This window comes from Ambystoma mexicanum, chromosome 6p (assembly GCF_040938575.1).
Source record: "Ambystoma mexicanum isolate Mex_15411 chromosome 6p, UKY_AmexF1_1, whole genome shotgun sequence".
Taxonomy (NCBI): domain Eukaryota; kingdom Metazoa; phylum Chordata; class Amphibia; order Caudata; family Ambystomatidae; genus Ambystoma; species Ambystoma mexicanum.
Window position 1 is genome coordinate 1,179,627,469 of NC_090935.1, and position 24,187 is coordinate 1,179,651,655.

The following is a 24,187-nucleotide window of genomic DNA, read 5'->3' on the forward strand; positions in this document are numbered from 1 at the left end:
CATCGATAGCAAAAGATTTGTATAGATGGGAAAGTTTGTTTAATTTGCTGGTGGATCCAACGCTTAAGAGCTCGGTTTTATCGTCATTAAGACATAATCCATGTGTAGCCATCCAAGTTTGAATAATATGGTAGATTTTGTTTATGAGGGTGGTGTCTTTGTCGTAATCTCCTTGGATTGGAATGAGGATCTGGGTGTCGTCAGCATAGTTGGTATATGAGAACCCAGTTTATCCAAGATATCAAAGAGGGGCTTTGTAAAAATATTATACAAAGTGGGGGATACGCATGATCCCTGGGGGACCCCGCAGGTGATGGGGACTGGGTCAGAGGCTGAGCTTGGTGAAAAGACTCTTATAGTTCTGTTGTCCAGGAAAGAGTTTATCCACACCGTGGCCTTGGTGGAGAAGTTGGCAGCCGACTTAAGGTGGTTACATAATACTTTGTGATCTACCAGGTCGAATGCAGCTGATAGATTTAGGAGTGGGAGAATAGAAGTGTCTCCTTTGTCTTTATGCTCATCTAGTTGGTTTTTGAGATCAAGGAGGGCTGTCTCAGTTCCATTCTCGGTCTGAAGCCAGATTGTCTAGTGCCTAGTAGATTATTAATCTCCAAGTAGGATTGGATCTGTAGATATGCAGCTTTGTCTAGGATTTTAAGAAGGAACGGTACTGTCGTTATAGGCCTGTAATTAGTTGGGGTGTTGGGGGCTAGGTTAGGTTTTTTAGGGGGGGTAGTATCCAGGCATCTTTGAGGTTAGTAGGCACAAAGCAGGATTTGAAGGATGAGTTGATAAAGGAGGTGACGAAGGGAGCTAGTTCTTGAGCCGCTTCTTTGATAATAGGTGCTGGGCAGGTGTCACCAAGACAGCGAGAAGGTTTAAGGGACGTGATGATGTTTTTTGCTTCTGCAATGGAGATAGCTCTGAAATTGAATTTGTTGTGAGGTTTAGTTTGGTTGGCGGAGAGTTCCTGTAGGATGGCTTCCTGGGTGGAGAGCGCGATGTTATGTGCAGATTTTTTGGCAGAGATTTTGCCTTGTAGCATAGTGATTTTATTGCATAAGGCGTCTTAAATGTTGGTGCCCCACATTTTATCTTTGGTGCAGGAGTCTACAGGTGTGATGGGTCATTTGAATTCTCCAAGGATGGTGAAGATTTCCCTCGTGTTAGAGTTTGCTTTTTTGATTCAGTCATTGAAGGTCTCTTTTTTTAGCCAGAATTATCTGTTTTCTTATAGTTATTGGTGAGGTTAGTGAGGAGATTTTTGTTAAGAGGGGATGGGGGAGTTTCCAACGGGCTTCTGCTTGTCTTTTTTCTTTGCGCAAGGCTTTTAGGTTCAGGGTGAACCAGGTGTTTTGGTGGGCGAGGGGTTTGGATTTACTTAGTTTCAGTGGCACAAGGATGTCTATAGCTGCGTTGATATTGTTGTTATACAGATCAACCAGTTCATTAGGATTAGTGGTGAGAATGGAGTGATTAGTGATGGGCTGAATCAGTGGGAGGAGATTAGGGACTGCTATGTTTTTTTACAGCGGATAAGGGCTGGAGATGCCAGTGGTTTGGTTGTTTTAGATTGGGGTAGATCTGGGATGGTCAACAAGATCAGATGATGATCTGACCATACGCATGGTTTAATACAAGTTATGGTGGATGTGCAGTTAATATCTGTCACCCAATCCAGAGTGTGACCTTTGACATGTGTGGGGCCATTGTTATGAATGGTAAGACCTGCTTCTAATATTGTTTCGGCTATGATTGAAGCATTTGGGTCTTTGGGGTCATTATATCCTAGGTTGAAGTCGCCAAGTAGGATCATTTGTGTCCCTGGTTTAGCATTTGTATTAAGAAGAGTGGTTATGTCTTCTTCAAAAGATCCTAGTGAGCCAGGACGTCTGTAGATAAGGTGCACAGTAATAGTACGTGAAGCAGCGATACCTAGTTTGAGGGAAAGTAGTTCTGCTGAGGGCATGGACATATAATCTACTTCTTTGATGGTAAGGTTGGCTCTACAGATGAAGGCTATGCCACCTCCTTTAGGAGGTATCTCTATCCTTTCTAAAAATGGTGAAGTTAGGGGGGATGGCGAGCATTGTGCAACCATGTTTCTGTCACTGCTAGGAAGTCGAGCTGGTTACAAGTGATGAGATCTGCAATTTCAGAGGCATGGGCAATTAAGGATCCAGCGTTGATGAGTCCTCCCTTGAGGTTATGTGATCCTTTCGTGGTAGTGCTGGAGTGGTCGGTGTTGGGCGAAGTTGCAAGTGATTTGGTTCAGGGCTTCTGGATGCAGATAGGTTTCCTTTTGGAAGGATCATGTAGTATATGTGTAAGTTTAGTTTTCGTGTGACCTGGAGCGGGGTAGGCTCGAGGTGGCTTGGGCGATCTGGATCCTAGTCTGAGGTTTCGTAGCGAGGTGGGGCAGATCTGACTCAAACAGATTAGGGGTGTGGGCTCTGATAGTAGTTGGGTCTGGGTGTGTGTCTTGCTAGACGGTTACCAGGCTGTTGGGAGTCTATAATGGGTGGCAGCCATAGTAGATAGAGCAGTGAATGTAATCAGGATAGCTAGAGGGCAGGGTATGGGTGCTGTCATATCAACGTCGGTGTAGGCGGAAAAATGCATGTTTCGTGTTACGTCATTGTACCTCTGAGAAAATACACAGGTCGCTCTAAACCTACATGCAAAAAATCAAATGCATATACATTGTGTGCAGCTTATGCACTGCAATGCACTTGTGCACAGAGCGGTACAAAGTCAAAGAAAAAGGAGGCACATTGCCTTAATCTCTTACCAGATTGATGCACGTCACAAGCCTATTTTATCAATAACTTCTCTTGTGTTGGACACTGATAATTCATCTCAGATAAACCCTGTCTGTGTCCTGGGGTACATTTCCTGAGCCTCAGTAAGAAGATCTGAGCCAAGAGGTGGGAGTATACATAGAAACAACATTAATATCTTTCCTAGGATTTGGAGTTATCAGGGCATGGTTTGTGGGGCTGAGTTTAACCCCTCGAGCCATCACCCAAGCTTGCATAATCCTGTGAAGTGCAATTTGTAAGTGTTTTCAGCTAGTTTTCCAAGCGTTCCTCTGAAGCTCATTGAGCCCCATGACATCTCTTCAGTGAGCCTTTTCAGAGTGAGCATGCTGGAACACTGGCAATGGTAGCTATGAATAATGGTAATTACAGTAGTGATCATAATTACTGAAAAAACTAAGGAAGCTGACACCTTAATTTCTCCATATGTATTGTGATTGACGCTTCAAAACAAAAATGACTATTTTTCCTATAGCATTCACCTGCAATTGAAGAATCCATCCCTCCCAAATGCTCTATTTTCTGATGACCAGGTTCTGAAACCTCTCAACCAGGTTCTGCTGTTGTATCCCATCTTCCATTAAATTCATCACTTTTGAATATGAGTGCAGTAAAAAGTTTTGCTTCCATTTGTAAGCATGCTAAATGCCAGATTAGCGGGATTATTGTGCATCAGAAAATCCCTCGCAGTTATCTCTTTTCGGCCACAACATTATGCATTGTCTAATGCATATTCTGCTCTAAATTGACACATAATTGCAATAGATCTCTATGAAACATAAAATAAACCCCATTATGCAACTACCATATACATTGCCATTGTGCACTTAAAAATATGTCTTGTGAATGAAACTAATATTAAATGTGCACTCTTATTTTGGCTGACTAGCCTGTTGGAGTAGTCTGTTCCAAATCCCAACCACTGCCCACCAGTGGGTGGAATTAGCCTCTGCTCTGCTGGAGTACAAGTGTGAGTAGAGGCTAAAAGCACCTACTTGGCCCTCACACTTCCACAAATCAAGAAGCAACACAATCACAGAGGTAAAACATGCACAGTTAAGCAATACACCTCATTTTCCTTTTGTGGTAATGTGGGCAGAAGGAAGTCTATACTCTCAAGAGGGGTGTGAATGTGGTTCAGTAGCAACCCAAACAGAAAAGCATAACAGTCCAAAATAAAGGAATGGCCAATCAAGTTTCTAAACAACATATATATATACTTTAATGCAACACACCATGTACAGTATAAACCAACTAGAAAACACCCCACCAAACCCACTGTTGTAGATTGAGCAGAGTATATGCAAAGATAGCCGATACAGCACTCTGGGTAACGATATGGGGGTGTGCAATTAAAGACCACAATATTCATAACGGATTATGTTCTTGTGTACAAAAGGGAAAGAAGTGAACTAACCAGTCTCTAGGACCCATACATGGATTAAGGAGGGCAGTTACCAGTCAGTAGTACACTTTGGTGGTCCAGCAGCACTGAATCAGACTTCTTGGCACTGTGCAAGCAATTCAAAGGTCGGGAGCATGCAAAATGCAGCACCGGAGGGTCCTGGTGGTTCAAATGTGTGGAACGGCTCTTGAAACTCAGTTCCAAGTGGTCCAACAGTAAAAAACACTAGGCTCCTGGGTTTCTTGGAACTCTGGGTGCTGTAAATTCTAACCCAGGGCCTCCCGGAAAAGATTAGTCTTTTTTTTGTGCTCCCAAATAGGGGGAGGCTGGCACACAACACAGTCCTTCAGTATGATGTGCTCCTGGGTACCACTGTGTCTGTCAGAGCGGTAGGTCTTGTTCCATCGGCAGGTTCTCTCCCAATGGTCCCTGGTGATGGTTAGGTGCTCACCTCTGCCTTGAAACCCCTGCCTTCACCTCACAAATGCAGGACTCTGCAAAGGATGGTTTTCCTAGCAAGGTCCAAACAAAATCTTCTTCTAGGCTAGTTCAAAAGATGATTCAAAGGTGATTCCAAGAAGTGATGCGAGACCCTTTCTTTTCAAAGTAAAGTCCCACAGATGATTTGAGTAAAGCTAGTCTGCATTAGTGGTCCAATCCCTGTTCTTCGAAATGAGTGGACTTTGCCCTTTTGCCATCACATCCAAAGTGTTTTTCTCTAGAGGAAGTGGAGGGGACAGGAAGGAAAGGGAGAGGCAGAGAGAAACAATATGGTGGAAGCCTTGCCCCACTGTACAGAGATCTGTCTACAGCAGTGCCCTGGTGTGAGGCTACTTCCTCTAATTGGGTGTGCTTCTTTGATGCCTGGGCCCAGGACAGCTGCCTGTGGTGTGGCTGTCTCTGAGGGAAGGTGTTGCCTACCCTCACAATGATATTAAAGAAGAGGCATTGCCATTCAGGTTCCCGCAATGTCATGTCATTTGGCAGATCAGCCAGTCTGGCCAGATCACACATCAGCTTCCACAGGTAAACTGGCTCACGGATGCTGACACATGTGAGACATCAAATTGGATGCGGCTGCAATGATCATGAGTAGTGCCATGCCCTATGCCTTAACCCAGACATAGCTTTTCTTTGCAGTTTACAGTGCCACCAGCATGGGCTACTTATGATCCCTATATTTTTGGTGCAGGAGTGCATATCCTACATGCAGCTGCTGAACTGCAGACTCTTGGCTGTCACTGCACCTGTCAAATGGACATATGTGGCCTCTGACCATGTTCTGTGCCACTGGTAGAACAGGCACTGCAGATTAGGATACTGATTCAGCAGGGGGCAAGTACACACTATCCTTTTGACATGGAGCATATGAAAGGGGAATCTGATCAGCAGATTACCCTTTCACAGATGGAATTACCTGCAAAATGTTATTAATAAAAAAGCCAGGGCCTTCACACTCTTGCCAGATGGCAATTCATCACAGAAGAGCTAATCGGTATTAGCACCGGTGGGTGCTAAGAGGTTATTATGGACATGATGAATACGTGTGTACAATTGCTCTTTAAAAAAATGGGCACTATAGGAAATAGCAAAGGGAGTAATTCCTTTGACTACTTCCATGTCACGGCCGTTAACAGGCGTGTGATCAGCAGTGACACAGAGATAGAGTAGCAAGGTAAGTGGTTGAGATCCTTCTCTTGGGACTGAAGAAGAGGTTTGCAGGATTGGGGGAGATGTATTGGCCATGTGAAGTGCACTAGCACAGCAACAAATATGGCAGATACCTAGTGAGGCACACTTGTGGCCAAGTGAAAATTGGTGGTTAAAGGTTTATTTCAGCCATGTTCCCAGCTACCTAATTGAGAAGACTTTCTCCCCCTTCTTCCTCTATTTCCGGAATATTGCCCATTCTAGTTCATTGTTTTATAAACAGACAGGCAGACTGTGAGCCACTCCCTATTCTTGGTGATTTTGTTAGTCACCTGCTTAGTAATAGCAGCATCACTTCGGGATTGTACGTATGTGCATAATTGTGCATACGGTAAGTGAGGTATTCCAAGTTTTCAAAACACAGGTTTGTCAAAAACATTGCTTGAATGATTGTACCACATAATCTTTACAGTGCCACAAATTAATGTTTTTTTTAAGTTAACATAATGATCTGTAATCTTAACAGGGGTCTGGAACTCAAGACAAAAAACTGATCCGAATCATGGTTTCCCGCTCTGCGATTGACATGCCTGAAATCAAGACGAATTTCAAGCGAATGTATGGGAAAAAGCTCAACCAAGCTATTATGGTAAGTCTTTTAAGTCTTCCTTCTTTTTGCGTTTACTCATTTGTTTCCTTATAAAATACAACAGCTTTTAATGTAAATTAAGAACTCGGTAAGTAAACAAGGGCATAAATATGGGCCTCTTGATAAGTCATTTACTGCTGGAACGGGGTAAGAAGACACAGAGTCGAGTGGCGTTTAATACAAGTATTGTGATTGTAGTGGGACCGGATACCTAAAGGAGCAGAGCTGCGGGGTCTGCGTCATCCAAGCTTTGAGGGATGATTCCTCTGGTATTTTAAAAAGCAAGAGAATGGCAGATTGCCTCCGATTTTCTGAGCACAGGGTCCCTGGCAGGGCAGACATGAGAATCCAGTTACTTGGAATAGTTACGAACTTCCATGCATTAAACCTCTGTACGATGAATAGAAATTCAGAGGAGGAACTCCAATATCGTTCAGAATCCACCTCTCGCTTACCCAGAGATGTCAAATCATATCAAATTGCGCATTAAGACATGAACAGAATATCACAAAAACATGAGGGCTACTTTACAAGCGAACATCTTTATAAGTGTAATTTACGCATGCATACACAAAACCAAAATGGAGTATGAATTGCTCAAATTTATATAGACCATCCAAAATGTGTGCAAGTCAGCCCGGTTCGTCCCTGGTCATCGGATCACGTAGGGTTAGGAATTCCGAGGTGTCAGCTTACTTATTTATTTTCATTTAATATGATTGAGCTTATACCCAAAAAACTTTTCACATACAAGAAGACATAATAAATTAAAATAATATACATGTATAAAATACAGCTTAGGTTTCCTTTGCGAGAAGTCTGCTTTCTACTAGTGCGAATTGTGAATTGATCCTCAGATTCTTTTTATGGGCATTTCCTTACGTGTCCCCATTGTCTGGTCATTTCTTCAAAACCCACCAAAATATGTAAGTAAATTGACTCTATTCAAAGCTGTGATTAATGGAGGTTTTTCACTCAGTAAAACGCACTGGTGCACGGCCATTGGTTTTTACCCTTCTATAACGTTTTAGAAACGGGAAAAACCCATATTCACATAAGGCTTGGTCCCAAAGGTCACATATACCCAAGTAGAAATTGCTAGCTTGTATCACTTCTGGTCAAGCCTGCAAGCCACAACCAATATGTTGTGGCATCGTCAGTGAAGTGTAGTTTTGAACTTTAATATCAGAAAGCATGGGGCCCACTCCTGGGCATACATGTCCCACTTGGGGTGACTTATGGAAAACTGAAGAGCGATGAATTGGATTAACAGGCCATATTGCATACATTTTTTCAAGAGAAAATCAATCTTATTATTCCCTGCAATGTAGACATTTTTATAAACGATCTGCAGGCCTAAGGGGGCTTTTCACTCTTCCCCCATAACTCTAATATATTCATATTGTCCAAGCATTAGAAGAACCCAGGTCATCGACAATTGACAGAAGCTGTGGTAAAATATTGTTTTAATCAAGGTCATAAAATGCTGGTGGTATGCCAGACCTCTAGTGACCATTTTCTAATATAGACACAATACACTGCCATTCCCTTAGATAAAGGGTGCCAGGCAGAGAAAATGCAAAAGGCATATCTCAACACAACCTAAAAGTGGATGTCCGCTATCACTGTATTGAACCCATTAACATGGAATTCCTACAAAAGAGTGCAAAGTGGAAGATATCCGCTGTAAAAACAGTTTTCACTCTCTCCACACAGTGTTTTCATGCACGCCTGAAATCTGTCTACAATCAAAGACCGGCTGATTACACAACTAACTACCGCTCATGTTTACTGTGACTTACCGCAAACATGGCCCGCATTGAGCCTTACTTCAACATTTAATACCCGTGTTCCATACTTAGGCCACAGCCAGGCTTAGTGGAAATAGAGTAGACTTCCTTCATCCACGAAACCCATCAATTTAGTCTTTTACTGCCATATAGAGGACTTTAGGAGGGCAGGGGAAGCCTTCCACAGAGCTATCTATACGATAAAATATATAAACCAAAACCCATCATTCTGCCTGCTGTCCTCTCGTTAATGTCCAACCATGCCACTTCTCTAGGATATACATTATTTTCTATCCTTTCCTATTATATGTGAGCGGAGGCGGCTTTTCTGAAATTGGTATATGTAAGAAGAAGCTTCAAGAAATAATAAGAGACTGGCAGAAAAAAGCACTTGAAAAGAACCAACTAACTTTTTCATTAGCCCTTCTTCTATCCCCAATGATGACAGCCTGTGACTGAGCGTTGGATGCCAGATCAAGGCTTTGTGGGAATTTTGCTTTTTGCCAGGTGGCCATAATTGGCAAATTCATAACAATCAAATATGAGTGCCAGCTCCTTTCTGGTGAGTTCCAGTGCTTAATTTATGGGTGTGTTTGCCAGGGCTCAGCGCATCACTACTTTTTGAGCCCTGGCACTTATTGTAACAGACTCGGTTTAATTATGATGTGATGTTTTAGCAACTTCATTATTATAACTGTCAGTTAGTTGTAGTCACACAACGCGCAAAAACATCACGTGCAGGCTTTTATGTTCATGAACGTGATGACCGGGGTGGGCAGGGATGGGCTAGTTGACCATTTTCATGCATACCTGCGAGTTGGAAGGCGACAATGAATATTACATGATTGTGCTGGCGATGGTTACACAGTGGTCTAGTCAGCCTGCATGACATCGATTCAGGTCAGCTACTGTAATAACCAGCAGCATTGCCACAGCTTTGTTGGCTGACCACAACCAGACAGTCAACAGCCAGCAGCACCAACAAAAATGCCAGGCCATGGAAAAGGCCACTGTCAAAGAGGAGTGCTTGTCATGAGTGCCAACTTACACCTGATCATCTAGCTGCAGTGTTCGACAGGCAAGCTCATCAGTCAGTAATGATTGTTCCTGAATGTGTTCATCAATTTTCTATGCAAGCATCATGTTTTCTGTGCATAGATGGGCAACATGTTCCACTTGAATCTCATCAAATCATACCAAAAGGTTAAAGATGATGTTTTAAAAAGCCCTTAAATAGTTCTCTTAGTTTATGACCATTGCTTAATTTGTAAAGAAATAAGTGCCAGAGCCAAATATCTCCCAGCACGCCTGCGACACTATGAGTGGGCAGTTCCCCACCAATGCTGCCACTAGGCATAGCTGCTCCCCACAGTGTTGACATAGTCATAATTACATTGCAGCTCGCACCTGCTCATTGTGGTTGATGGATGCACCATCACCACCTCATAATTAAAGTCAGTCTGAGACAGTAAGTGCCGGGGCTCAAAAATAAGTGTCCAGTGTGTTGATCTCTCTTTGCAAGGTGTGTCTGCTCTTGAAACTCCCATGCAGGGTCCTGGTCACTATTACAGTTGCATTCACTGTGCACTGGCCCGACCATGTAAGTTGGGGGCCACAATCATGCCTCACTCCTTCTTCTCCATTTGTTCTCCACACTTAGGAAGCCACTACTGGGCTCCTCATTTCACCTGGTGCCCTACTGGCAGCGAAATAGGCATTAAGAGGTAGATTATCCTTTTAGACTGATTATATAATTTTTCCAAAACAGGCTTTTTGTCAATGGAGAGGTGATCTTTGACACAGCCGGCCGCTTTCAAGAGCAGTGAGGAGAAAGAAATTGGAGCCTGGACAAGTGGGTTAAAAAACAGAAGGGTAGACAGTTGATAGGACACTTTATAATTAAAACAGCAATTAATAGAAAAAATAGGAGGTTTAAATCTTCAGGATCCTTCACGCCTTTAGTTAGAGTTGTGACTCACTATCTCCTCTCCTAAATGCAGCAATGATTGCAAATAGATATGCAGAGAAGTTAATGGCAGGGTTGAAATGCAATCCCATCCTGAATTTGCACTCACATAGTGCACATGGATCCATGTGCCACAAATGCACACTAATTCTACACATGCATGCTCTTGCTACGAATACACCCTTAGGTGGCACATTTAGGATTATACTACATAAACATCAACATATTGCACATATACCCACTATCAGACATTCATCAACACATTTCACAAAAAACATGCAGTCAAACGGAAGAATTAGCTGAAAAATAAATCAAATGCGGCGGGCACTTGAGAGCCCAGCCAAGATCGCCACTCTCTAATGAGCTCCGAGAAGTCTTCACAACATCCTGGCATAAAATACCTGATACTGGTGAATACGAAGAGATTCAACTAAAGCGCAGGGTCTTAGGAGCCCCACGGGGTGGGCACTCTGCAGATTGCGGTCCGTTTAACGGCCCATTGGCAGCCTCTATTCCGGCAGAGAGGCTGGACGCTGGAAGCTGTGCTATGCACTAGCCCCCGAGGGGAGACCAGACATGTGGCTCTGGCCTGCCAGAGGTCCTAGCTTCAGAGGAGGGCGGGCTAAGCTGGAAAAAAAAATAGGATCTGGAGACTCTACCAGAGAGCCTGGAGGCTGGAGTCCAGCATCTCCTCGTGGGGCAGTGCAACCACTATTCAGGTTATGATCTGTCCTTTTCCTGGACGTAACGGCGGCATAGAGTCGTGGGCCACTGCAAGGCGAAGGAAGAAACATCTGGGCAAGTGGGCCGGGATGGATGTCCGGGAATGTCTCTGCGAGAGGAGGAGTGGATGGGGAGGTGGACTCGGAAGGCAGCCTGGGCATCCGGACAGTTCAGAATGGCCCTGCAAGGCCCTCTTTTTACAGCTTTGGTGGTCCAGCTTGTTATGGAGCCTTGGCTGGCAGCTTAGAGTGGTGTTTTGGCCTTCATGCACCTTGCCCTGGCACTGGAAATCCTTAGGGCATGGGGATCTTTGGAATTACTTTGAGAGCCGAAACCTAAAGATTGGGTGGGGGAGTGCCTCTGTGCTGCATGCAGTAGCTGTTAGCCATCTAGAAACACTGTCTGGGATGTGTGGACCTGCCCTGACTCTATTTACTCAGCCTCCCAAAGGATCATTTAACAGAGCTTGCTGAGAGGTGCTATAACTGCCTGTAATGCCTGGTGGTTCTCTCAAATCAGGTATGCCAACTTTTCTGTCTGACATCGGCACTGATCCCCGTTGGCTGAGTTTTGGGGTTATTGCTTGTGCTGAGGACCAGTGCACCAGGGGCAGTTGTGGGCACTGCAGCACCACGGTTGACAATGGGAAATTCTGACAAGCAACAGTCCAAGCTCTTCTTTGAAATTAGCACCCGTGTGAAAAAAACGAAGGACAACCGACACTAACCCTGGGGATTCTCAGGCAGACCGCTCGGGTGGGGAGATAGGGAGCCTCAGGGACATTAAAGCTATGCTTATACATTTGCAGGCTGAGATTCACACCTTGGACACTAAACTGAACTCCCTCACCTGCAAAGTTAACCACATGAAAGTGTGGTGGGATAAACATGGCAAGCATCTGGACAAAGAGGAAGATCAAATATTGATGGTAGAGGATGGATCGACAAACCAGTGGATGAAATTACACGGATCAAAATGGCTAAAGTTGAACACTCCACCTTAAATGCAGGGGATATCCTTGTGCCCTTTTTGTCTACTGCAGTCCCCTGCAGTCCCATACAGAGGGGGCTGAGACTATCCCTGCTCCCCAATCCCTCCCTGCTGTGACAGATCCCTCTAACTTGCATGATGAAGGTAGGTTATTCCTGGCCAATGGGTGTTGGTAAAGGCCAATACAATCAGATAACTGAACTTGTAACCATACTTTGTAGACCTCTGTATCAGGATGGACTCCCTTGACAACTGTGTTGGGAATTACCACATAATCAGAACAGATAAAATATGCCAAACGGATCTAACCCTTTCTATAATGAATCACCACTCTGCTCAATTGAACATTGGGGCCAGGTAGCCTCCTTATAGAGGAAAATGGATCAGGCCTCACAAACTGAATAGTTGTCATCTGATGCTTTGGTGCCTAGTACTGGGTTTATGCAAGGGAGGGGATGGTTGCTACCACAGTGGAAACAGGCGCCATACCAGGAGTTTCAAATCCCTCATCCCAGGTGCATATGTGGAATCCCAAGTGTTAGGGAGAATTCTCAGAAATGTGCTAATTCCCTTCTACCTTTGCTGGACTTAAAGACTTAATTTTTATCTTGAAGAGAGTGAGACCTTTTTCCCACTCTCTCATGTATTTTTCTGTGATTAGAACTCTGCGTTTCCTTTGATTTTGGAGTCTGGCAAACTCCATGGGCATCATTTTTACATTGTGACACACAGCACCTTCAGTGCAGTGGCACAGGGAAGTTTTTTAGATTTCCGACAGGTTTAAATACCTTCTCTTGGATAAACTACTGTTTCCAAGAGCAGTGAAGGGAAATTGACTTTCTAGACCCAGCATACACTATTGTACAGTAGGGTGCTGGAGCGGTTACTTAGTATCCCCTTTGTCTAGTTTCTTATCTAACATTTTTTATGTTACCCATTCTACAATGAATGGCTGGTGGCAGTGGTTTATTTTTTGTTACCATTGAGGGTTTCTAACGCGGGCTGCAATTGCAGCTGCAGTAAAGCACCCATGGGTGCTCATTTTATGAAAATGGCCCCGGTCTTCTTTTCTTGCCATTTCTTGTTAGAAAGGTCCTTCTTGAATTTACTCTGCATGGTAAACCACGTTTGGTCCCTTTGTTCATTTTCTCTTTTGCAGGCTTCGATGGTGAACCCCACCTCTGGCTCCAGCGTGTCTGGCAGGGCAGGAAGCAAGGGAGGTTTCCGAAACTCCCTGTGCTTATTCTCCTTGGTTACAGGAATGCACCCAAAGGTGATTGGCTGGCTGGCTTTCCTTGCAGGACAGCCACCCTGCTGTGTGATTGACAGCTAGGCTGCGAATGAATGGGAGAAACCTGCATAAAAGGCAAGGGGCCTCATTCCGAGTATGGCGGTAAGGGATAGCGGCCACCGGTAACGAGACCGGTGGCGGTAATCCCTTACCGCCATACTCCGAGTTCCCTCTGCGCCCTCGCCCTTAACGCCTGCTTTGAGCAGGTGTTAAAGTCGAGGGAGCAAAGGGGCCTCCAAGCCAATAACGGTGACCGTAATGAACGGTCACCGTTATTTGCATCTTCCCCATTCCCATTGAGCCCTATGGGGGCTCATTTGGGAATGGGGAAGAGCCTTGGTGAATGGGGAATTACCGCCCCGCCAACCTTGGAATGGGGCGGTAATTCCACCATCCACCAAGGCGCTGCCGGTCCGGGTACGGCGTCAACCAAGGCGTTAATAGCGCCATTGGTTAGCGCCGTACTCGGAATGAGGCCCAAGGTCTTTTGCATGGAAGGCAGAGTCGACCACTGGATGAAAGAATCCAGAGAAGAACTTGGAAAAGATGCTTGCTGTAACTCCTGGACCGTTGATTTGCCCGGTGAAGCCCTGCTGCATTTCTGAAGCTCTGAATTCGCCAACACTAGAGAAGCCCTTCAAAGGACGACTTCTTCCCTTGGGTTGATGGGACCAATTGACCCCAATACAAACTCATCTGGAAATCCTCTCGAAGCTGGCTGTACTTCCATTGCTGCTGCAAGAACCGATTGCCAGGGAGAGGAACACCAGAATTGAGTGCATCGCTTTTAATTCGGACCTGAGCTCCAGAAAGGTCCTCTGGACTCCCTTGAAGTAGGACTAATAAAGCCCGAGCCACCTCAACATAGTGCTGGACCCCAGAAGCAAGGAAAGTCTACCAAGTGTCCGAGAACCACAGTGGTGCTATTCGCAAGAAGCTGAAACCGCAAAGTGGCGCTGATCTTAAGTTTGCCCATTGCTGCCACCAACCTTCGAATCGTAGTGCAGGAGTCCCGAGATGTCCTCCCTCTTGTCCCAACGACTGAGGCCAAAGAACAACAGGATCTGCCATACTACAACAGGAACAGAAGCTAGCTGGAACCAATTTCTTCAGACCTAAGGTACTGTAAACTAAGGGGCACTTACCTCTTGCTGTGTAACTTGCTAACTCTCAGTTGAGACTTGCCTTTGTTACCTTTTGCAGAGTTGCTTGCAGCTTTGCCCATCACAAGCCTCCCAGCTTGTGGCCCAACAGTGATTTCTTTTACAAAAAAAACTCTCCATAACATTGTGCAAGACTTTTTACTTACATTCAAGAAGAACTTCAGCTCCCATAGAATTTGCTCAATTGACATTGGCTGTCCTGGCTCCCTGATAGACTTTTCTAACCTCTGACTTTGTGTTTTCATCTGTCCCTCAAAAAAGTCACACATTCTTTACTTGTGTAGCTGGGAAAGGGTTCATCTGCATTGCATTGGCGGGTTCAAAAGTACTTACCGGTTCCAGAAATGCATTAACCAATGTTTTCCCCCTCTAACCTTTTCCTTTTGACACCAACCTCAGTATTGCTCTAAATGTACCAGTAATATATTAAAGTCCAGTGCCCTAGTTCTTTAAGTCACCTCAGGGTGTAGGAAGTGTCTGCATTCCATCCCAAATGGGTATCTACTGATTTACTGAAACTGAGAGTGTGTATTGTTGAAGTATATTTTAAGTGTTACATATTTGTTCCCTTCTAAAGAAGGCTTATTCAAACTGATTGTTAATAAATAAATACTTGTTTAACCAAGAAACCTTGAGTATACGTTTTATTTGGATACTTGTCACTGTGAAACTCTGTGTTATAACCCTATAACTCAAATTGACCGCTCTTGAGATAAGCCTGGCTGCTCAGTCACTCTACCGACTTGTGCAGTACATGCTTATACCAAAGGTTAGGTTAACTATTGCCAAGAGGGCAAGGCTTGTGCAGTCCCCCACAGGGTACTGCATACAATCTTGCCTAACACCAAGCCAGGCTCTCTTGCAAGAGTGGACCCGGTTGGTACCAGGGTGGAAATATGTGCAATACTGGGAGATTCTAATCTTTCTTTTTTGTGGATGGGAATAATTCGAAGATCAGGTCCTGTGTTGAGGATCAACCCATGAAAAGGCTGTTCCTCTTCATCGGTTTCTAAAAAAATGTAGTTAAAAAAATAATCTATGCCGGTACTGAAGGACAAGTCCCTACGAGATTTTGTTATGGATGATAGCAACTTCATAATAACCAATATAGAGAAACCACGGGGGAAGAACAAAGAGAGGCATTAAGGAACAAGGTCCTGGCTTTGCTTCGGCAAAGAACTGGGCCGGGTGTGGTCAGATGTTCAGATGTGAAAATCCTACAACGGCTTGAAATTGATGAGTGGTGCACTCGAGAAAACAGGTCCTGTGTATTGGTGGGATGTGGAGCCAGTTATCTCCTTTCTTTTCTTAGCAAATGCAGGTACCTGCCCAAAGGCACATCAAACTTGAAACTCATTGTGAAATAGCTTTGAGTAATCAATTTGATGCCTGGAATGTATATACTAATGATAATTATCACTGTACTCTACTATTTGTGTCCACTTCGGTGTGTTATTTATGTTTTTATGTTGTAAGTAATGTTTTGTAGTGCTCTGATGACTGCGTGCTCCAGCGCTATATAAAAATATATATAAACAAAATTGCACCACCTCACATGGAACATACGTGGGTTTAATTGCTACTCAAAGGCATGGAAAATATTGCTATACTTAGCTAAGCATCACACTGATGCCGCCTTTCTGCACAAAATGCATCTAGTCCCTGATGCAGAAGCACGATTTGCAAAACAATGGGGGTGTCACTGCTACTATTCCTCCTACTCTGCACAGGAGATGTGTATTCTGGTTCATAATTTGCTGTGCTATTGTCTCATGGAGGCAGTTAGGGATCCCAAAAGTAGGACACTGGTTGTTGCAGGAGTAATTCACAACTGCAACTTTACACTGCTTAATTGCTATTCAGTGTGATCATATAACATATAGGGTGGTGATTTCAATGCAATGCTGGACAGTTTGGCAGCTATCCCCAAACCACTCACGAAAGTGACAGACAAAATACTGCAACTGGGTAGGTTACATGGATTGAGGTACATTTGGAGGATTAGACACCTGGAGGGGCGGAAATACAAATTTCATTCATCAGTACATCAATTCCTGCGCATAGATTTTTTCTTATGTCGGACTTAGGAGCCAGTTGGGTGGCAAACTGAAATCTTGGTGTGCACACTTTCTGATCATTCACCTGTAGGAAGGCACAGAGGTTCATGGGAGTTTTGGGGTCACAACGAATTGGAAGTTCAAGCATGAGGCAATGACTGACGGGGTATTTAGAGCAGAGATTCAGGAGGAAATTGTACATTTTTTCACTGAAAATGAGTGGTCGTTATCCTCTGTTCTATTACTACAGGAGGCCTTTAAATGCGTCATCAGGGGGGTCTGCATGGCTAAAGAATATGGCAGTGTTGAAACTATAATAAATGGGTGAGCATGCAGGAATATTTAGGGACTTGGACCAGCATGGGGATAGCACCCAAGACCCTGATACATTGGACAAAATACAAGTCACATTGGCTCTATTTATAGAAACGGCACAAAAGGAATATAAATATCTAGGCAGACAAGCTGCAGTTCAGCAATACAGTGAGGGGCAGTGGTCAGGGAAGATGTTGGCCTGGGTAGCGTGGGCTGAAGCTTGCAGGGCCGACATACATGCTGTGAAGGATGCTAGAAGGGTGTTAGAACATGTATTGCCAACGCACTTACTGAATACTATTCACAGCTATATACCTCCATCTTGGAGGCCTCCGCACCGCAAATAGATGGTCATTTAGAACAGATGGAGCTATATATTGGTTCTGCTCAATGGAAAGGGAGATACTCAATGCCCTATTACAATTCAGGAAGTTGCGTTCGCAACCCAGGCATTGTCGGGAGGGTGAGGGGGTCTTCGGGTCCAGATGGGTTATCGACAGACTTCTATAAGTCTTATGCATAGAGGTTGTCTCCATATTTACTTCACATCTTCCAACAGGTGCTGGAAAGAGGATCACTCGCAAAATCTCTGAGGGAGACAGTGGTGACCTTGCAATGTAAGCCAGCAAAAGACGCCCCCTCTGGAGTCTTTAACTTGCTGCTCGATTTCCCCCCCCCCCCATAAACAATGACAATGGAATTCTTGGCAAGATCCGAGTTAATAGGTTGCCACTGCTAATGTCCAGGTGCAAAAAAGCAGACCAGTCTGGGTTCACACCAGTCAGATCTACTTCATATGGGCTTCGTAAAGTTTTTGGTTTTATTGGTGCAGTGAATCCAGATCTCCCTGTGGTGGCAGCCCTACTTGATGCAGAAAAGGCCTTTGATATTTTTGAATGGCCCTTCAAGCTTGCCATGCTCAGGAGGATGTGCGTGGGCACTCTATTTACATCTATGGTGTTGTTGCTATACATCCAACCTTCTGCTAGGTTGGTTGTTAATGGCTGCTTCTGTAGTCCATTCCTAATGGGTAGAGACACGAGACAGGGATGTCCCCTCTCCCTTTTGCTGTTCAGGCTGACTACAGAGACTGTGGCGGAACTATGGGGGATTGCCACATCCATAGAGATGTGCAATTGTATATGCACAAGTTCATTGTTTCACTTTACGCAGATGACATGATTCTTTACATCAAAAACCCTTCGGTAAACCTGGTACCTGTTGTGGCTGATGTCTTGGATTTTGGCTGCTATTCCAGACTGAAGAGTCTTAGCGATGTCTTGGGGCAGGGGTTTGCCGCCTCAGCTCGGTAATTGGGTGAGGGATATAGCCTACTGTCATGACAATGAAACAGAGTACAGAGGTATTCTCCCACCGACTGCCAGGCCCAAAGACAAATTAGAGTTACCTGCTCTCTAGGTCTGTTGAATCCTCGCCAAATGGGTCATGAATGGAATGCTACTAAACAGCACTTGGGGATTGTTGTTTGGGGGCAGAGGGGAGAGGGTGGGTGCGATGTGGCGGGTAATCCTGTGGACTCTGTTTGAGAAGTCTTGTGCCTGTTATAACTTTCCTTTCGTAGATGCTGGATAATACTGTAGTGCTAATGCTATCACAGTGTTATTTTTGGTGGTTCTTTTCAAAAATACAATAAAAAGAGAATTAAAAAAAGAGATCAAATGCCAGAATAGGGGTTGTAATCCCTGGCCACCCCTGCTCACTATGCCACAGACTGTAGTAGGGAGTGGCACATAATGGTGTCTATTTCTAAACTGTGGTAGCTTGTGGCGGGGTCATACTTAAATGAGGGTCTGTAGGGCATTGCATGATCAGATAAATTATAATGGTAGCAATGTGCAACCCATAGTGATTGCTAAATGGCATCCAGGCCTGCTAAGTTCATGAACGTTAATGACATTCAGTGGTACACACTTAATTCTGGCTTCTGACTATTCATTGAGGGACAGTCGCCTGGCTGCTGGTAGGTTTGAAATATGTAACTCGGGTAGCGAAGGATGGCACAATGCGTAATTTTGACTATAATACACATCTATTTAAGATGCCGAAAAATGAAAAGAGAGCAGACCCTCCTGCTCAAAATGGCAGAATCTGCTAGATGCAGCCAACCGATATTCCATGGATGTAGTAGAGAAACAGTGTAACACCTTAATATCCATCTGGCAAATCCATAATTTGTTCTGTTTGCAGATCATCAAAAATATGTTTCCAAATATTGGACTTTTGGTAAAATTGGACTAACTGTATTTTGTGAACGTGCAAAAGAGCTACCGATGTACAAATGTCTTAAGGAGAATATTGCTCCTTTGCGTGCATCGGCTGAAAGGATTTACTTTACTTGCTCAACATTTTTATTATGACAAACGCTTGGAAATGTACATGAGAATGTCTGATGTGGCTGTGTTCTGAGGGAATTGCCATAGTGCAAATGTAGAAATCTGGGTAAACTCTTATCAGGTGTCTTTTTACAAGAGCTAAGTAGGCTTCACTGGAAAACGAATGTACAAATGAAGCTCACCCTTCCGAAATTCTTAACAATTAGGAATAGTTTAGATGGATGTGAAACAAAGTTGGAAGGAGCGTCTTGAACTTTTGATGAGTTATAAGTTGCCAATTACCTTTTTATGCCCACCTTTTTCACCCCTGCCATCCTTTCCTACGACTCCAGAGACTTTCCACTGCCTTGCCTGAGAATGTGGTTTATAAGATACCAGCAGGGTGAAACAGACGAGGCCGAGGAAAAGTCCCACAGTGTCCAGGAAAAGGTTGCCATCCTCTGTACACAAGGATGAAGACATTTCACCCTTTGCCATCTCAATAGATTCACAATCATCTCCTTCATTAACGCCATCCAAGTTCTCATTGAAAGGTCAAGAAGCTGGTCACTGTGCTGAATAGAGTGATAAACAGATGGCATACCCGAGGCCATATTCTCATAAGTGACGGTACCTAGGCAAAGCAGAGGAGTGGCTTCACCTCAGTGTTGAGCCCTTCATTATGTCGATGTTATGGCGGTGGTAGGACTTTGCATGATGATAGTTTGGAAGTGGCTACACGTCTTAGTAACAACAAGCAACTGCCTGCTTCTCGGGAGCTGTCTGAATGGGGCATGCTTAACGTGCTTTACCGGGAAGTTACCCTTCTGACATGTGCGCACTTTTGGTACCCACAGCTCCACCACTTAATCAATTTTTTTCTCAAATCCATCCCCTTCTCCCATGTAAGATGTTGGATGGGCAGAATTAAATTACTCAGGGGGATAAGTACAGTAACAGAGGGATGGGATCGTTAACTAAATACTACTACTCTGAAGGGTAGAGTTTGATGACAAATTGAAGATGATTAACTGGGAGGAAGAGGACTATATTCCACCAATGACCGGGAAAGCAAAGCTCAAGTTGCCCATGATATCACTTGGAAGCCAAGTGATATCACTGTTGCTCATCTATAACATTTGGGTGTTTGTTTTGTGTTGTGTACCACACCCTTCTAGTGGCCATTTCACAATCACATTCCTTTCTCTATGTACAAGTGGTGGGAGGATAAAAGAACAGGCAAGAGGGATCCTTAAAGAAATGGCTTAAAAGAACGTATGTATTGCCACCTTTTTGTCCCTCCCTAATGTGGCTTTCCTCCCGCTCTCTCCCAACAAGGAATGAAATACTGACAATCCTTCCACCTTTCCTTCCCAACCCCCCTCTTGTGGCTTCTGCCCAGGATTCTTAGTCCTGTTTCTTTGACAGATGTGTAGATACATCATTGTCAGAGACCCTTGTAAAGATAAGCAGTTGACCTCGGAGTGTGAGGCTTGCTGCCTAACATAGCGCCACATTTTGTTCTGACCGTTTACTCCTCTCTTTGCTTTCCTAGGGACTTTGGTGACAAGGATGAATTACACCAGTGATATAGTATTTATATATTCTTGTAGCATATTGTCATAGCAGACAGGTAGACAATGTTTTTTTTATTGCTCATGGCTTTATATGGAAGCCACGCACTACAACAAACTATCTTACCCGAAGAGTGACTTATACAAAGAGCTACTTCCCAGCTGGAGAGATGCGAAAACGCAACAAAAGAATTTTTATAACCTTGGAGGATTTTTTTCAGTTTAAAGGAGGAAATAAAATGCTACAGTTTATATGGGTCGGATTATAACATACCGACACACCAGTCGATATGATGTAGACATAGCTTCAAGATGATACTTACTGGCATGATATACTAGGAGTATGCTTATTGTGCTTCTAAGTACACATGCTATTAATCCAAATATCTGTAGAAAAAATATCTACTTTTTCAGTGCTAATATCAGGTCTGATTGGTAACAGGATACATTTTAGCTGTGCTGCAATTTAAGAGCAAACATAGGGATACAGTGAGAATTTACCTTTCATGTTCTAAGATATTAGCCCTTGTTCTTTTATCTTTTAGAAGTTGACATTGAGACTTTTACAAGCTTGGTCTTTTCTTTGCCTTTAACATAAAATTATATTTTACATGATTGTGTAACTATTCCATTTGATTTCTGTTTGCTCTTGTCGTTTTCAGGATGAAACGAAAGGAGACTATGAAACTATTCTTGTGGCTCTTTGTGGAGGTGACGAATAGACAGCTACACTCTGGTTGACAAGATGTAGCTACAAAGAGTATGCTTTACCCAGGCACAACTCGCAAAGCAAATCAAATAGATCAAACAAATCAGTGTATTAGCTTTTCATCCAGGTCTGTGAAATTCACAAAAAGTCTTTTATGTTTTTGTGTTACACAATACTAGTAAGGGCTAACATTTTACCCGAAATGTAAAGCATGTACATCGTTCTGTTATTAAAAAATAAAATACATTTCTTACATTCCTGGCTACTCGGTTTTGTTGCTACAGCATTAAAGGTACTATTTTGAATCCTAAAAGTTACCATTTTATGACACGTGTTACCATTTTTTACATTTTTCTTAAAACTAAAGATTAGAATCATTTTCTTTAAGAATGCTCATGAAATTACTGTACATTTCCTTGGGAACATTTCTTGTGATTGTGTATGATCTGCCATCTTAGTCATTATCCAGCTGAGATTCGGAAGTGGAGACGTTTTGTTAGCAAGCATTGTATATGGAATGCACCATACCAACTGACCTTCTCCTTCCAGATGTTGTAATACATGTTTTCCATCTATGCTGTTGTAGGGATGAAATCATGTTGCCATATTGACCATCTGGATGTTACTCTGATAGCATTTCCTTAACATAAGACAAGACTATTTTATGTTTTATCTCATGCGTATCACAAAATGATACCTCGTGTAACCAAAAACGAATCGCATGAACATGAAAAAGGTGGATTGAATTTGTAAATGTAGACATAAACACCAATGATTCGTGGCATGAAGGCATTGGACCAACATCACGGCAACCCAGAACATTTTACATTGTCTTCTTCATGCAGTCCTTGAGATTTTGCAAGTATAAGCTTTGAGGAAAGTTTTCTTGCTCAAATTCACCTTCTATTGATTGACTGTCTTACCTTATTAACTTGATCTGTATATTGCTAACAAACTGCTCAACAGATGCACATTTATTTTTTCCTACAGAATGCCTGAAGGCCTTCACTCCATGAACATCCCCACATGCCCAACAATGTATGAAGGCATTATCCTTGCTGGATTTACCCAGAGCATGTGCATTCTCACAGACCTTCGTTCACTGTAAAAGCAACATTCAGAAAGTCTGAAACCTCCTGCCCACTGCTACCCCTATGAACTAAGCAAATGAAGGTGAAATTGATTAAACTAATTTCTTGCTAGCTACAACAAAAATGTCTCTGTACCTGTTAGAGGTTTATGAGTCAATGTGAAGGTAAAAGGCAAACAAAAATTGGCAGATCAGCTAATTGGCAGAGGGTTTATTAAGCAAGAAACCTGAGGCAACTGTGAGAGACATGCTCTCTAGTGTCTGGTTAACAGTATGCAGCAGATAATTGGTCGTAAAAAGGCCTTCAGCTACCTTTGTGATAATGTATTAATAATTATCCGAATCAATGATCTAAAAATCAAAATCTCCTAATATATAAAATGGCGAAAATGTACAATAATTTCCAATATATCACTGAGTTCGGCAGTAAAAGAGAACATGATTTTGGGACTCGATATAAGAGTGAAATATTCACTGAAAATTGTCATGTAAAAAGGAATGCTTCACTTATGGGAAAATTAACAACATGCTAAGATAAATGGTTAAAGTGTCACATATAATTGCTAAAAAACCATCAATTTTATCGTTTCTGTTTTCAAATACTAATAGCTAATCTTTTGGAAGCAAATCTTTTAAAACTAGTTCTGTTGGTCTCTGTAAACGAGGATTCAGTAATGCATAAAAGATGTACAACAATCTCAATGAATACATCTTTCATTAACTTACTTCAAGTCTAGTAGCTTTATTTTGGTGCAAAGCAATAAAAGTAAACAAAATCACAGATGGAACAAAAAACAAAAAATGCAACCTTCACAATTAAAGTTAAAAATGAAACTGGACATGCAGTTTCAAAAAATACATTAAATTCATAGGAACCTCGCAAAAGGAAAAAATAAACTTCACAATTTAAGTTAAAAAGCAACTGGACATGTAGTTTAAAAAGAGCATTACATTGATAAGACCCCTGCTATAGAACAAGGGCATGCAATATCTCATATTCTGTGCACAGCTTCAGTTTCAAATAAATAATAAGGACCTGATTCATAGATTTTTTTAGCACGGTGCAAAGTCACTTTGCACTGCCAACAAACACCCTGATTCACGGAGGGGTGCAAAGAGTACTTTTGCAGTGCAAAGCCTTTGCACTGCAAATGTACTCTTTGCACCACGCTAAATGAACCTAATTCACGATGCAACGAGTATATTTGCAGTGCAAAATTACTTTTTACTGCAAAAATACACTTTGCACTGCTCTGTGAATCAGGGTGTTTGTTGGCAGTGCAAAGTCACTGTGCTAATAATTCCATGAATCAGTCTGTAGATATATTATTAATACTTAATTCATATATACTCAACCTAAAAACACTATTTTAATAAAAGTTTCCAAAAACCAGCGTCCCAGGTTATCAAACTGGGGAGAGTACATTCACAGCCTCATCTCTATATGGGCAGAGTGGACTTGGTGGATCAAATTTCAAATCAGATACCAGTACACATCTTGCGTCTATATACCCACGACAGGTGAATATAGCTTGTAATATTCATCACAGTTAGGATTAGCAGTGCTTTTACAAATCTTTACGGCATCCGCCACTGATCGTATCCCCTCACTTTGTAATATATTGTGTTTTCACAAGTTTCAATGCTTCACACAAAAAAAAGA

At 42.9% G+C, this 24,187-nt stretch overlaps 1 protein-coding gene across 1 annotated transcript in view; it reads left to right on the forward strand.

The window, feature by feature from the left end:
- LOC138510293 (annexin A1-like) overlaps positions 1-21,689 on the forward strand; it is a 271,226-nt gene extending 249,537 nt beyond the window's left edge. Inside the window, exons 12-13 of the mRNA XM_069625824.1 lie at positions 6,401-6,523; positions 21,388-21,689. Coding sequence (XP_069481925.1) covers positions 6,401-6,523; positions 21,388-21,447 — 183 coding nt within the window. The 3' untranslated portion in view covers positions 21,448-21,689. The remainder of the gene's footprint in view (positions 1-6,400; positions 6,524-21,387) is intronic.
- The last annotated feature ends 2,498 nt before the right edge of the window (positions 21,690-24,187 follow it).